This window comes from Staurois parvus, unplaced genomic scaffold (assembly GCF_062004578.1).
Source record: "Staurois parvus isolate SC_StPar_1 unplaced genomic scaffold, SC_StPar_1.0 ptg000009l, whole genome shotgun sequence".
Lineage (NCBI taxonomy): Eukaryota > Metazoa > Chordata > Amphibia > Anura > Ranidae > Staurois > Staurois parvus.
In genome coordinates, this window is record NW_028317805.1 from 3,320,626 (window position 1) to 3,335,991 (window position 15,366).

At 41.7% G+C, this 15,366-nt stretch overlaps 1 protein-coding gene across 1 annotated transcript in view; it reads right to left on the minus strand.

Annotated features, from left to right (window-relative positions):
* Positions 1 to 3,705: 3,705 nt before the first annotated feature.
* Positions 3,706 to 15,366, minus strand: part of LRRC27 (leucine rich repeat containing 27) — a 76,456-nt gene continuing 64,795 nt past the window's right edge. Inside the window, exons 10-11 of the mRNA XM_089669195.1 lie at positions 10,743 to 10,869; positions 3,706 to 3,993 (exon numbers count right to left, since the gene is read on the minus strand). Coding sequence (XP_089525321.1) covers positions 3,847 to 3,993; positions 10,743 to 10,869 — 274 coding nt within the window. The 3' untranslated portion in view covers positions 3,706 to 3,846. The remainder of the gene's footprint in view (positions 3,994 to 10,742; positions 10,870 to 15,366) is intronic.

The following is a 15,366-nucleotide window of genomic DNA, read 5'->3' on the forward strand; positions in this document are numbered from 1 at the left end:
TAGAGTCTGCAAAAGACTTGAGAATGGGGCGGAGGTTCACCTTCCAGCAGGACAACAACCCTAAACATACAGTCAGAGCTATAATAGAATGGTTTAGATCAAAGCATATTCATGTGTTAGAATGGCCCAGTCAAAGTCCAGACCTAAATCCAATTGAGAATCTGTGGCAAGACTTGAAAATTGCTGTTCACAGACGTTCTCCATCCAATCTGACAGAGCCTGAGCTATTTTGGAAAGAAGAATGGGAAAAAAATTTCCCTCTCTAGATGTGCAAAGCTGGTAGAGACATCTCCAAAAAGACTTGCAGCTGTAATTGCAGCGACAGGTGGTTCTACAAAGTATTGACTTGGGGAGGCTGAATACAAATGCACACCACACTTTTCAGATATTTGTAAGTTTGAAAACCATTTATCATTTTCCTTCCAGTTCACAATTATGTGCTACTTTGTGATGCTCTATCACATAAAATCCCAATAAAATGCATTTACGTTTTTGGTTGCAACATGACAAAATGTGGAAAATTTCAAGGGGTATGAATACTTTTTCAAGGCACTGTATGCGTTACAATCCAATACTGTATACGACACAAGAAATCCGGAGGGAAAAGCTATAAGATTTCAACCAAATATAGATATTAAAAGCAAAGTCCATAATTGTGGAGGGAGTATAAGTTTCAGAGGTTTCCACATTAAAATCTAACATATAACATGAATATCGGTTGTGCTGAAACATGCAGTGATATGGACAGCAATATGCAAAATGGCATAAAAATTGTACCCAAATGCAAAACCAAGAATCACAAGTCTACGAAGGTTCAACATGCACAAGGTTTTAGTAAATAAGACAATATGAGAGGTCAGTAAATCAATCCCAATTCCAGAAGATAGGGACCAAGTCTGAATACGTCAATCATGGAAGCTCATGGAGGCCTGAATCCAGGACCATTGTGATGAACCTGGATACCCATCTCCAGCACACTGTGTTGTAGTGTACTTGTTTTAAAATGTAACAGTGGGAATGGGGTCTTATGCAGGCTTCATTGCATTGCTTGCTTTGTTTCCAGGTGCATCAGAAACTGCACCTGACTTCTTTTTTTTTTTTTTTTTAGCAACACAGCACATCACTATCAAAATGAATATCACCATAATACAGTTAAAGGATAACTAAACCTATGTAGTCATCTAAATGCCTAATAAGCTCTGTACCCATGTAAATCACAACTCTCTGGAGCACAAGAACAAAATTAGAGTCAAAGGATAAATGTGATACAGCGCTAAAAAACTATTGATAAAACCATTAGTATAACATTTAAAAAAGATAAACAAATCTGTGATAAAAATAAATATAAAGCACATAAAAATAAGAGAAATATATTGGAAAGAGCTATGACTAGCAAAACTTGTCTATAACATAGGTTCAAGATTGTGGTATAAAACTTTTTGTTATAGCATTAACCTTTCAAGTTGTTCTCCATAGCACTCAGGGAAGAGGACAAAAGAACAGCAAACTCATGTAAAACCACACGTACATGTGCAATGCACTACACTTGCGCACATACAATATAAAAATCACTTAATACCCTTTGATCACTGCCACAGACCCAGCTGTATAGTGGTGTATTGTGTGAATGTAGAGAACCTGGAGGGGCAGTCACTAATCGCATGGTATCACTAGGGCATTCACTGTGAAGGCCTGTGGGTGCCTCGGCATGGCAATGAACTTGTCTAGTTTGCTGTGGCATTTCCAGGCTATGGCAAAGGGCTTGAGAGACCTCTGGATGCAGAGCTCATTCCCCTGAATATTGACACCGATGGCTGAGAACATCTGCCTACCAATTTTCCACACCTAGGATGCGGACAGAGGACATGGCGGGAACAAGACGTTCTGCCCAAGAAAGCATTGTCTACTTTCCTTAGAGTGACATGACTTCTGGTGCCTCCTTGATGAATGATGTAGGCCATGGCTATGGCATTGTCCAACTGTATTCTTGTAGGGTGTCCTCGCAATAGGGATTCCAGCGTTCCAGGATGTTGATTGGAAAGTAAATCTCCTCCAATGACCAAGTCCACTGCACCAGGAAGGTAATCAGGACTCCCCATCTTGACAGGCTGGCATCTGTTGTGAGAACCACCCACAACAGCAGAGGAAAGGGTTTCCCTAATTCCAGCGCCAGACTGGAAATCCACCACGAGGGAGTGTCTAGTCATGGGGTACAGATGCATGGGGCCGCGCAATCATTGAGTAAATTTGTCCTATTCAGCCAGAATGTTCAGTTGCAACAGTCTGGAGTGAAACTGTGCATATGCATTGCATCAAAGCAGGCTACCATTAGGCCCAAGACCCTCAATGAATTAAAAAATCAAGGGCTTCTTCTGGACCTGAAGAGCCCTGGCATGAGAACGAAGAGACAGTTGTTTGTCTCGAGGCAGAAAAGCTCTGGACAAATTCATGTCCAGTGTCAGACGCAGGTATTTCAATTTATGAGATGGTTTCAGTCTAAGCTCTGCAGAACCCATATTTTTTGTTGGATGTTGATTGACAGGGACAGGGAGCACTGATCTTTTAAAAGATTGTCCAGGCACCCCAACATGTTAATTACCCGAGAAGAAAGCAGATCAAAAACTGGGACAAACACCTACCTAAACACTTGTGTGGCCTTAAGAGATCAAAGGGATGAGAACCAGGAGATGTTGCTCAGCTGGTGTCTTGCATCCAAAGAGGAAGGGCATGCACGTGCAGTAACTTTCCTCAAAGTCAGGTGGTGCATGCAAAGAACATGCTTTAGGCTGGTGCACTACATAGCCACAGAGCAGAAGGTAAACTTCACTACAGTGCCCCCATCATGCACCCTCTAGCACGACAGGGAAAGCAGGTGCCAAAGCCAAAAACCCCAGCCCATTCTGGATTGTATGACTGTACCAACATAAGTGTGGACAGCAGTCTCAGCACACCCAAAAAGGGGAATAAAATGGGCACCCTGGGAAAAAGGTTAAAGGGTTTCCACCCTGTACTCACCAAATTCAGTAGCAGGAGCAACAGAGATAAAACGCTTTCCTGGCTTTACCCTCGACAGTAGGCACACCTCTGCATTTTCAGCCCCTTATCCCTGTTCTCTTCCTGTCAGTGCTGCAATGGTTAACACCTTTGAATCTTCAGACAGAACAGCAGTACAGATGGTTCCACAGGGACCAGCCCCTCTTTCCTCCTCCTCCATTGAGAAAAGTGCTTTCCTTTTTTTATGCTGCTTCTAACAGGATCTGTGAATGGGGGAGAGAATCCTGTGACTGATCAGACTCTTCCCCATTCACAGATTGTTAAGAGCAATCTAATCAATGAAAGCACTTTATTCAATAGAGAAAAAGGAAGGAGGGGGAAAGTGTTTATCTGTAGCGTTGTTCTATTTGAAGACCTGAAACAGTTAATTACTGCAATGCTGGACGTTTAGAGACAAGGCAACCCTGCAATGAAGATTTCCCCAGAACCCAGCAGCCTGCACAACATATGACATATTTCATTATAAGTAAGTGATGTGACTAAGGCTGTAAGGAATGTATGTTTTAACTAAACTTCAGTTTTATTTTTCAAAATGGCTTTGTCAGGGTCAGTAAAGCCTCTGAATAATACCTCAATTTACCGCTTCACTGGAAACACTTTTTAAGTATGGCCTTGTATCATTTGCATAACAGCAAAAAAAAAAAAGACAGATTAAAAGAATATTTTTTCTGTAATTCTACTGAACACAAAATATTTTACAGAGTGGTGTGGAATTCAATAACATAAACAAAGAACTAAGATTTTAACATCTATAACATGTTGCCTAAACCCTATTTCAAAAGCCTTTTTGTTTTAATTTGTCATTGCAAAGATGTTTTGAGCTTTTCCTCCCGGTGAGGTGGTAGGGGAAATTTCCCCTGTGAAGGCAGAAAAGCGGTATTCCAGAGGTGTATCTTGTTCTCTTTTTCTCTGTAATATTTCTGCTTGAAGCAAGGTGGCCTGCAAATACACAAAAAAATGGTAATAAATTGTGTTAAGCTTTTTTTCCCCTATGGATTTAAAGCAAGGTATAAAACATGTTAGTGGTAGAAACAGTATCCTTGGAAATTATAAGGCAGAGAGAACCAATTAACCACAGTACTGAATAATCATTATTTTGGTTTTAAAGAAAATGTAGAGTGTTTTTTCATTTTAATTATTTTCTATTATTTTGCAGACTCAAAAAGTAAAAGTTTTTCACTTTATTAAAAAAAAAAATCTATTCAAGTAAATTTTCAAATTGCATGTGACAGGAGAGAGGCACCTGGCATTTTGTATTGAGACCTAAACAGCAGGATATTAGATTTTACATATACAGTATCTCACAGAAGTGAGTACACCCCTCACATTTTTGTAAATATTTTATTCTATCTTTTCATGTGACAACACTGAAGAAATGACACTTTGCTACAATGTAAAGTAGTGAGTGTACAGCTTGTATAACAGTGTGAATTTGCTGTCCCCTCAAAATAACTCAACACACAGCCATTAATATCTAAACAGCTGGCAACAAAAGTGAGTACACCCCCAAGTGAAAAAGTCCAAATTGGACCCAATTAGCCATTTTCCCTCCCCAGTGTCATGTGACTCGTTAGTGTTACAAGATTTCAGGTGTGAATGGGGAGCAGGTGTGTTAAATTTGGTGTTATCGCTCTCACTTTCATACTGGTCACTGGAAGTTCAACATGGTACCTCATGACAAAGAATTCTCTGAGGATCTGAAAAAAAAAGAATTATTGCTCTACAGAAAGATGGCCTAGGCTATAAGAAGATTGCCAAGACCCTGAAACTGAGCAGCAGCATGGAGGCCGAGACCATACAGTGGTTTAACAGGACAGGTTCCACTCAGAACAGGCCTCGCCATGGTCGACCAAAGAAGTTGAGTGCAAGTGCTCAGCATTATATCCAAAGGTTGTCTTTGGGAAAAAGATGTATGAGTGCTGCCAGCATTGCTGCAGAGGTTGGAGGGGTGGGGTAAGGGGTGGGGGGGTCAACCAGTCAGTGCTCAGATCATACGTTGCACACTGCATCAAATTGGTCTGCATGGCTGTAGTCCCAGAAGGAAGCCTCTTCTAAAGATGATGCACAAGAAAGTCCACAAACAGTTTGCTGAAGACAAGCAGACTAAGGACATGGATTACTGGAACCATATCCTGTGGTCTGACGAGACAAACTGATTTGGTTCAGATGGTGTCAAGCGTGTGTGGCTGCAACCAGGTGAGGAATACAAAGACAAGTGTGTCTTGCCTACAGTCAAGCATGGTGGTGGGAGTGTCATGGTCTGGGGCTGCATGAGTGCTGCCAGTACTGGGGAGCTACAGTTCATTGAGGGAACCATGAATGCCAACATGTACTGTGACATACTGAAGCAGAGCATGATCCCCTCCCTTTGGAGACTGGGCCGCAGGGCAGCATTTTAACATGATAATGACCCCAAACAGACCTCCAAGACGACCGCTGCCTTGCTAAAGAAGCTGAGGGTAAAGGTGATGGACTGGCAAAGCATGTCTCCAGACCTAAACTCTATTGAGCATCTGTGGGGCATTCTCAAATGGAGGGTGGAGGAGCGCAAGGTCTCTAACATCCACCAGCTCCGTGATGTCGTCATGGAGGAGTGGAAGAGGACTCCAATGGCAACCTCTGAAGCTCTTGTGAACTCCATGCCCAAGAGGGTTGAGGCAGTGCTGGAAAATAATGGTGGCCACACAAAATATTGACATTTTGGGCCCAATTTGGACATTTTCACTTAGGGGTGTACTCACTTTTGTTGCCAGCGGTTTAGACATTAATGGCTGTGTGTTGAGTTATTTTGAGGGGACAGCAAATTTACACTGTTATATAAGCTGTACACTCACTACTTTACATTGTAGCAAAGTGTCATTTCTTCAGTGTTGTCACATGAAAAGATAATAAAATATTTACAAAAATGTGAGGGGTGTACTCACTTCTGTGAGATACTGTACATAAATGAATAAATCCCAATCCCTCCTTTGTCTAGATTTTCTATCTGCAAAAGCACAATAACTAGAAGTGAACATTCTTATTTAGAAGCCCAGCATGCTCTACAAGTACCGCACCATAGAAGAAAACTGCAATAAATGTTTGTGAAAAAAAAAATAAAAACTATCAGTGGATACAGTATATTTCAATTTTTTTTAGAAAAATGCATTATAATTCCCATTTAAATATGTCCAGGGAAAGGGTCTACTGATCAGAAGGGTCGAGTAAGAGTTTCTTCTGTACAATGGAGGGAGGGAACTGGGACATATGGGGTGATTCATCCAGGTATATGGGTTCCAGGTCAGCCAATACTTTGAAAAGTTAGAAGGTGGGGCATGCTTGGAATCCGTCTACCTGCAGCATTCTGTGCACCACTGTTTCTGGACCCTACTACATGTACAAACAACAAATAATGCACGTATGTGATATCGCTGCGATTGTCAGAAGCAGGATAATTTAATATGGGTTGTTCTTTGGTGGTAAGTTACACAGTCTGGCTGAAAAAAGACAAAAGTCCATCCATTTTAACCATAAAAAAAGTTATAATCCTATACCCACAGTTGATCCAGAGGAAGGCAAATAAAACCCAGCAAAGCATGATCCAATTTGCTCCTGCAGGGAAAAAAATTCCTTCCTGATCCCCCAAGAGGCAATCGGATATTCCCTGGATCAACTTTACCTATAAATGTTAGTATCCAGTTATATTCTGTGTATCATAGAAAGAATCCAGGCCTCTTTTAAAACAATCCACTGAGATGACCAGAACCAACTCTTGAGGGAGTCCATTCTGCATTTTTACAGCTCTTACTGTGAAGAAACCTTTCTGTATTAGAAGATTAAATCTCTTTTCCTCCAGACGTAAAGAGTGCCCCCTTGTCCTCTGTGATGACCTCAGGGTGAATAACTCTACACCAAGTTCACTATGTGAACCACTGATGTATTTATACATGTTGATCATATCCCCCCTTAATCTCCTCTTCTCAAGAGAAAATAAATTCAGTTCCTCTAATCTTTCCTCATAGCTGATCTCCTCCATACCTCTTATCAGTTTTGTTGCCCTTCTCTGTACTTTCTCCAGTTCCCCAATGTTCTTTTTGTGAATTGGTGCCCAAAATTGAACTGCATATTCCAGATGAGGTCTTACTAATGATTTGTACCGGGGTAATATGATATCTCTCTCTGGAGTCTATACCTCTTTTAATACAAGAGAGGATTTTGCTCGCTTTAGAAACCGCAGCTTGGCATTGCATGCCATTATTAAGCTTGTGATCTACCAGAACTCCCAGATCCTTCTCCACCATTGATTCCCCCAGTTGTACCCGCCTAGTATGTATGATACATACATATTCTTAGTCCCCAAGTGCAGAACCTTACATTTATCAACATTAAACCTCATTTGCTACATAGTTGCCCAATTAAACAGTGCATTGAGGTCGGCTTGTAAGTTAGAGACATCCTGTAAGGACGTTATTCCACTGCACAGCTTGGTGTCATCTGCAAAGACTGAAATGGTATTTATAATCCCAGACCCTATATTGATTATAAATATATTAAAAAGTAAGGGTCCCAACATTGAACCTTGGGGTACACCACTGACAACCCTAGACCATTCAGAGTATGAATCATTAACCACTAATCTCTGAATACGTTCTTTTAGCCAGTTTTCTATCCATTTTCCAAGCCTGTAGAATTTGCCTTACACATTAGCCGTGTGTGGGGAACTGTGTCAAACGCTTTTGCAAAATCCAAGTATACTACGTCCACTGCCACCCCTCTGTCCAAGTATACCACATCCACCGCCACCCCTCTGTCCAAGGTTTTGCTCAAGGCCTTGAAAAAGTCACGGTATAGCGTGACGTAACGCGTAGGATGCGAGTGTGGTGACGTACTTCTGGCACGGACGCCATCTAGCTGCACCCAATGAGTTCCCATGAAAGTTCACCTTTAGCATGAGGTTTTTTGAAAAGCTTGTTATAATCTTACTAAATGTGAGTGGGCATTTGGCTGTGCTGTAATTTGAGAGTCCCTATTAAAACGGATTTACGCTATGGGAGGTTTCTTTTTATCTTTATCCTATCTGTGAGTTGGTGGCTGGCTGCTTTACATTGGAGGGGACCTGGCTATTGCTAGTGAGGGGGATATCATCTGCCTGAGCAGGTGTCCATTACCAGTGAAGATTCTTGGCTTCAAAAAACAAAAGCGTTTTGGCCCTTTGAGGATCGCATCAAGGAGGTGAGGGGGTATTTTAGCCACATACGGTGGTGATGCACATCCACAATATCACCTGCACTTAGGAGTAATTGGAAAGTTTTTGGTGTATATGCACCTATTTGGACAATTTTTTTTTTATGTGTTTGCTCATAAATATACTTTTTGTATGTGTGTTTTTTGGCACTATTGTATTTAATTGATCCCACATTTAGGGATCCATTTTATGTCACTATTTACTTTTTGGCTTAATTTAGCCATTATTTGTCACGATCTGCATGATATGTTGATCCTTGTTAGGGGTTCACGTTCTCATTTTCACCATCATTTGCATGAATTTATTGATCCCTATTTAGGGATTCACGCTTATTTGTGTTTTATTTTGTGTATGATCCTATTTTGGCTAGTGGGGGTATTGGTTCCTGGTTTTTTATACCAGGTGTGATCACTTTTTTACTTAAGATCCCAGAGAGGGTCAAATCCACTGATTTATTGGCACGTATATATATTTTATGTCACTTTATATTGAGATCCCCAGAGAGGATCAATCCACTGATTGTTTTGTCACATATATATATTTATGTCACTTTGTTTGTTTTTGCCATATTGTATTATTTTATTATTAGGGTAGCACTGCATCATTTTGGTTTCGTTAGGAGCTATCCATTACCATCAAATGAAAGCCCAGTTTGTCCTGGAAAAAAACAAACAAGTTTTAAGCCATCTGGATACACAAAACAGTTGCAATGATATGTACAGTTTTACTAAAACATCCCAAATTTGCAAAACTGTGCTTAGGCTTTAGGATTTGTTTTACCCTCCGTCATGAAGGGTTTAAAGTGATTACAAAGGCTTAAAGTTTTTCAACTTAATGCATTCTATGCATTAAGGTGAAAAACCTTCAGTGCTGCAGCTCCCCCAGCTCTCCTTTTTCTTACCGGAGCTTGATCTGATCCAATAATGTGCACAAGAGGAGCAGCTCTCATCACTGTCTCCCTTCTCCCTCGGCCATCAGCTCCTGTAGCTGTCAATCAAATGCTGTGACATGGGAGCGGGGGTTGGGGCTGAGCCACCTGCTCTGTGTCAATGGCCGCAGACAGGGCAGCTCGGAAGCGAAGAGGAGGGCCAGCAGTGGACCCCAGAAGGGGAGGATCGTGGCTGCTCTGTGCAAAAGCATTGCACAGAACAGTTAAGTATAGACTTGTATATTAATTAAATTAAAAAACAAAGCAAAAAAAAATAAGGTTTGTATAGGGATAAACTATGATCCTTAAAACATCACATATATAGAATGTTGTAAGATGGCTGAATACTCCCATTTTGTCTCATCAAAAATGTTTTTATAACTTCAAATATTTCAAGTTGTTCATTGCAAAACACATATCTTAATTGGAATTGTGCCATTAGGCATGTGTGACGTTCCAGGAGGGGTATAGTGTCCGCCTTGGTCCTTCCAAAGGTGATCATTTTCTATTTGATAAAAAGGGCTATATAAGTAGAGAGGGACTCTGAAGATCTGAGTACAGTGAGGGTGGACACTGTATTCCCCATATACGTATATACAACAATAAATAGAATTTAGAGTCTCATCTCGTCTGAAGGTAATTATTCAAGTCTCCTTTAACCCTAGGTTCACACCTAAGCGTTTTCTGCAGAGTTTTGCAGAAAAGCAGTACAGTCCATTTAACATGATTTCCTATGGGTCATGTTCACACCTGTTCGTTTTCACCCAGTGCAATTTTTGGAAAGGGTCAGGGACTTCTTTGAATGCAAAACGTTGCATTTTTGGTTCTATAGACTTCAATGAAAACACTACAGAAAAGCATGTATTGCGTTTTTGCTGCATTTTGCATTTTAAAAACAAAACCAAAAAAACAAAACGTGGCAAAAACGAAAACGCAAAACGCAATGCATAAACGGTTCAAACGCAACCTGCATAGGTGTGATCCTAGCCCAAAAGAGGAACTTGAGCAGGAGGTACTATCCTCCCTATACAGGTTTAATAATACATTAAAGCTTATCTTCATGCAGACAGCTAAATACACAGATGAAATAGATATAAGAGCTGTTTTACCTGCTAAAGAATTTGATTTTCTGCCCATCCAGCAAAGGAGACCTGATTTTTCTCTGCTGCAGTTCAGTAACACTTACAGGTCTTGTTCCTCCCCCAGCCTGTGACTGGACAGTGAAAGGAGATGCAGCAGATGGATTAGGTCATCTCTCTATCACTCTGCTTTCTCCTCCTATTTGCATGTCAATTGTTAGTCCATGAGCATGAAGCACAGCTTATTGGCTACGTTAATGAATAACCGTAACATTTCAGTGGGGTATCAAACACAACCCAACACCAACTAAAACTGAATCTGGGTGGGGTTGTCCTTTTATCCATGATAATCAGCAATATATTGGATGTTTCATTTCCTTTACACACTTATTAGTAGAAGTACAACCCTGTAAGTTGTGTCACTTTGCCTGTTCAAGTAAAACGAAAAGTAACTTACCATCTCTAATTCCTTCCTGGCTGCCTCCATCTCTTCTTGTGCGGAATGCTTGGGGTTTCTCTTCCTCTCCTGCATGGCCTGGAAATGCTCTCTGATACGTTTTTCCAGTCGGAGGTCTCTGGACACTCTATGAATATGAAATAAAGTTTTGTTTTTTTTTAACACAAAGATTCTCTTGTCTCCCTCTAAAATATGTTGACCTGATTTTTAAAGGATAGATGCCAAAGAGGTAGTCTGTCAAAAAATCCTCAGTTAGGAGGCTGATCTGCAGATGAAACATATTTGGTGCTTTTGGAAATATTTGGATCATTTTGAACAAAGAAGGAAGGGCACCATTGTAGACCAATGCAATATTACTGAAATAGCTGCAGATATGGGTTTTCTATTGCTAAGGATTGTGTTTAGATACCCATATAGAGCGATCACCACACATACCTGCAGCCCAGGAGATGGAAGAGTATGTGTGTGTGGGGGGTGGGGGGGGGGGCTGTTAAACATATATTTACTAGCTCCTTTCCTTTCCTTGAATGAAAAATCAGTGATCAGTACCAATCGCTTGTGTTCAGTCATCACTGAAGCATCACAAACTGTGTTTACGATACTGCACTTTGTGAATGAATAGGAGTCTCTATACAGATTCCAATTCATTCATCCACTGTACAGTTGGGGCTGCCGAGAAAAGGACTAGAAAGGGACTGTCTTCAGTCCCTTTCTGTTTCAAAATGAGATTAAAGGCCTGTAAAGCAGCCCCCCCCCCCCCAGGAAAAAAATATTAAAAATAATATCGTACATGTTAATAAATTGGAAAAAAGAAGAGATAATGAACATAGCAAGGGTAGATTTAGATTTGTCTAAAACCCCCCTGCTTCTGAAGCCCAATTTGCAGGCTAACAAGCGGTAAGGAAGTGATACAACGCCACCGCTCTCCTTGTTTTAACCCGTTCTTTCTGACAAATTCGCCGCAACTACATGGTTGTGGGGTGTTAGCGGCACTTTGACTTAAATGTGTTGTGTTCTGCGGGCTTGCTGTCCGTTGATCACTGCAAGTCAGGTCAACTTTGCCATGGGCTCAAGTGAAATAAGGCATTGCGGGCGCAGCTTGTAAGCACCCCTGTCTGCTACTGGCAGCAGTTTGAGGGGTAGTTGGCAGAAATGCAGCTCAACTGCACATTTTTTATACCCCCCAACCACAAGTCTAAACAGGGCCTAAGGCCTTGTTCACATAGGGCATACTACAGCGAGGTCGTGTTTAGATGCACAGTGATGCTCAGGAGTTCCATGCATCACCATGCAGGCAGACCCGACACAGCTGCCTGGATACAGTCACTGCTTCCATTTGAGTGGGTGCATGTCTCTGAACTCACACTGTCTGCGTTTGGGGCCATGCATCTACACTTGCACGGATGTCAGCCCTGTCCTTGCAGCCGCTGCATCCCAAATGACATGAATGGGATTGGTTGCACAGAGATACACAGAACACCTGTGCATCCCCTTGCAGGTAAACATGGCCCTCCAGGGGCATACACTTTGGTAGACCCCATGTGAACGAGGCCTTAGTAGGAATTTTTTCTAATTTACCGTGCTTGTATCTGCTAATAATGATTTTAATGTATTTTTAGCAAAAATACAGTTTTCATAAATGTTACGGGGCCATAAAAATCAATCAGTGGCACCTTTTTATTCTACTGATCATGTGCTTTTTACAAACTCTGAAATCTGTAAGGGAAAAATAAAAAAAAAGCAATGGAAAAATGGCAAAAATCGACTATCTGAGTTTGAAAGTGACACGTAGGGCCTGGCAGCAAAAGGGTTAAAGCAGAACTAGACCCTCCAATCCTTTACAGCCAAATAAACTGCCACCTCAGTTTGATCTGCAGTTGCCATGGTGTTGCACATATGATCAGTGAAGACATCAGCCATTTTTTGAAAGCACAAGCAACCTTTCCTAATTATGTCACTGCTTAGGGAAGTAGTCAAAATCTATGGATTTAGTTCTGCTTTAATAAATGGAGCCACCAAGCCATAATTGAAATCTAACCTCTTCCCGTCAACCATACACATACATGCGGTCTCACAGATGTGGATCTTTACCTGTGGGTGTGCATATACACGTAACTGTTTTTGTGCAAGAAATATACAGCTAAATTTAACCACCTCCCACCTGGCCAATGTACATAAACGGCCAGGTGGGAGCTTCCCCATTCTGAGTGAATTTTCCTGTACGTCCCTCAGAACAGGCACCTGCATGCGGCCCTGAGGCCGCGCAGCAGCGCAATTCCGTGATGGTTGTGTCACTTGGACACAGCACATCACTGATCGAGATATGGGCTCTCTGATTGGCCCTCCCAATCACAGCCATCTCTGAATGTCGACAAGGACACGTGTCTCTGTAGCTGCTTCCCCCATCAACATAGTCCATATTGATGGGGGAATCCCTCCCACAGATGGGGGAATCCCTTCCCGGATGACAGAACACCACGATTACTGCTAGTGGCTATAGCTGCTGGCAATAATTGTATATGGAAAATCAGACAGGCTGGTTGTACCCAAGTTGATCGTTGGTAAAACCAGCCTGCTTATAGATTAATTGAATACCAGCTGGTCCCTGCTGAACCTGTTGAGATTCGATCAACCTAATTGCCAGCTTTAGAGTCCAACATAAAACTAGCTAATCTGTTAGATGATGCATTACTATAGTAAGGGGAATTTGCACCTAACCAGCTATAGAGTTTGTCATAAACAGGGACAAGGAAAGGAAAATGTCCAAGGGGAAAGCTTTTAGTAAATTTACCAACATGCCGGTCAATTACACAAATTCCCTGTCTGGACAAGGAAACTAACAGGAAACCAAATAACACAAGCTATCACCATTCACAAATTAAAATGGAACTTCACCCTAAAGGGGAAGTTCTGCTTTATGTCATTATCCCCCCTCCTCTACCACATATGGCACATATACATATTTTAGAGGAGTGGGTACCTAGGCAATCTGAGCAAAAGTTTACCCTGGGTCCCAGAAGGCTGTCAGACCATTCACAAAACGCTGCGTGGATCGCACATGTGCAGTGGGAAACTAGCTGTGAAGCCGCAAGGAGTCATAGCTGGCTTCCCATAGTAAACTCGCCTGCACCGGAGACACTAAGACTGGTGAAGAACCGGTCTGGATGAGGATGGCGCTGGATTCCTGTACAGATAAGTGTCCTTTTATTAAAAGGCAGCAGCTACAATGTTTGCTGAATTTTTTTCTTTCTACTGACATTTGTTTTCTTTTCTGAAGGTCCTCTTTAAAAGAAATTGCCCCTCAGTCCTTATACTTCTAGCCAGCAAACTCTGCACTACAGCACAGCTTTGATTTTCTCATAGTGGGAGCAAGTAGGGAGATTTTTTAGGGGTGTTGCTATAGCTAATGGGACACTCTTGATAACATATTAGGCATTAGAGAGGTGTGGCCACGAGTCAACACCTGACATTTTTTATTAATTTACTGCTTCCTGATGACTCCTGTCAGGGTTTTAAGTAGGTCTTAAGGCCAGGAGCAGGAAAGACTTCCAGATCAAAGTTGGCTCCCGCCCATGAACAAGACCAGTAGCTGTCTGTAACAGCCTGGTCACTACGCTGGGAGCACACTCTTAGCACAGAAACCTTGGTCCCCATGGACACGTGTGGGGTGTCGCTATTAAGGCCCACCCGCTCTGCTACAGTACATATGCGTTATGTGGTTCTCAAGAGGTTTATATTTCCACTGAATAAAACAAGACTTTACAATGAAATAAAATGTAATAACATGATGAATATCTATTTTGTAAAATATACAAAAATAAATAACAGCTCATCTGTGCTAATTTGCATTTTTAAGGATATGGTCTTTCAGAAAGTATAGAGGGTTTACGCTGTATGGTAGATGGGTTTGATGTAATACGGTGTCCTCCTGACAGAACCATATATTGAAAGTAAGTGGTGAACAAAAAGTGGAAATGAGAAAACGTTTACACTTTTAAAAGAGGACACATTGAAAAGATGAAGGTAAAGGGGTGTTGATCTACACGTTTCAGAGATGCAAGACTTGGGGGGAAAGAACAAGGGGATGAAACATTGGCTGCCATGGAAGGGGCAGAAGGGTGGGGGATGCAACGTAAATATCTCAAAGGTAGAGGACAATTACATATTTTCTACTATAAAAAAGGTACCCATACATATGTTCTCTTAAAGGAGACGTATGGGGTATTTAAAAAGATAAACATCTATACTCACCTCTATGCTGCAGTATCAGTCTGATGTTGCAGTTGTCCAACATCGACTCTAAGCCCGCGAACTGAGCGATCACATAACTACTGATTGCTTAGTTTTCAGTCTGCTGCTCACCACTCCCTGCTCTGGCCCTCTAGCACTCACTGGAGTGCTGGGCTGGAGAGGGGAGCGGGTGCAGCTAGCTTTGGCTGAGAGCTAGCTGTCAATCAGGCAGCTGGGTGGATCCTGACAATATAGCCTAGCATGGTTCTGAGATGCTAGCTGACAGTGGGCTTTAGCTGCTATGAGCTGACTCTGGGTCACAGGAGAAAGTAGTGCACTCCTGTGACCCAGAAGGGAAGCATGACCAAAAAAAAGGCCTTGGCCATACTTCTGT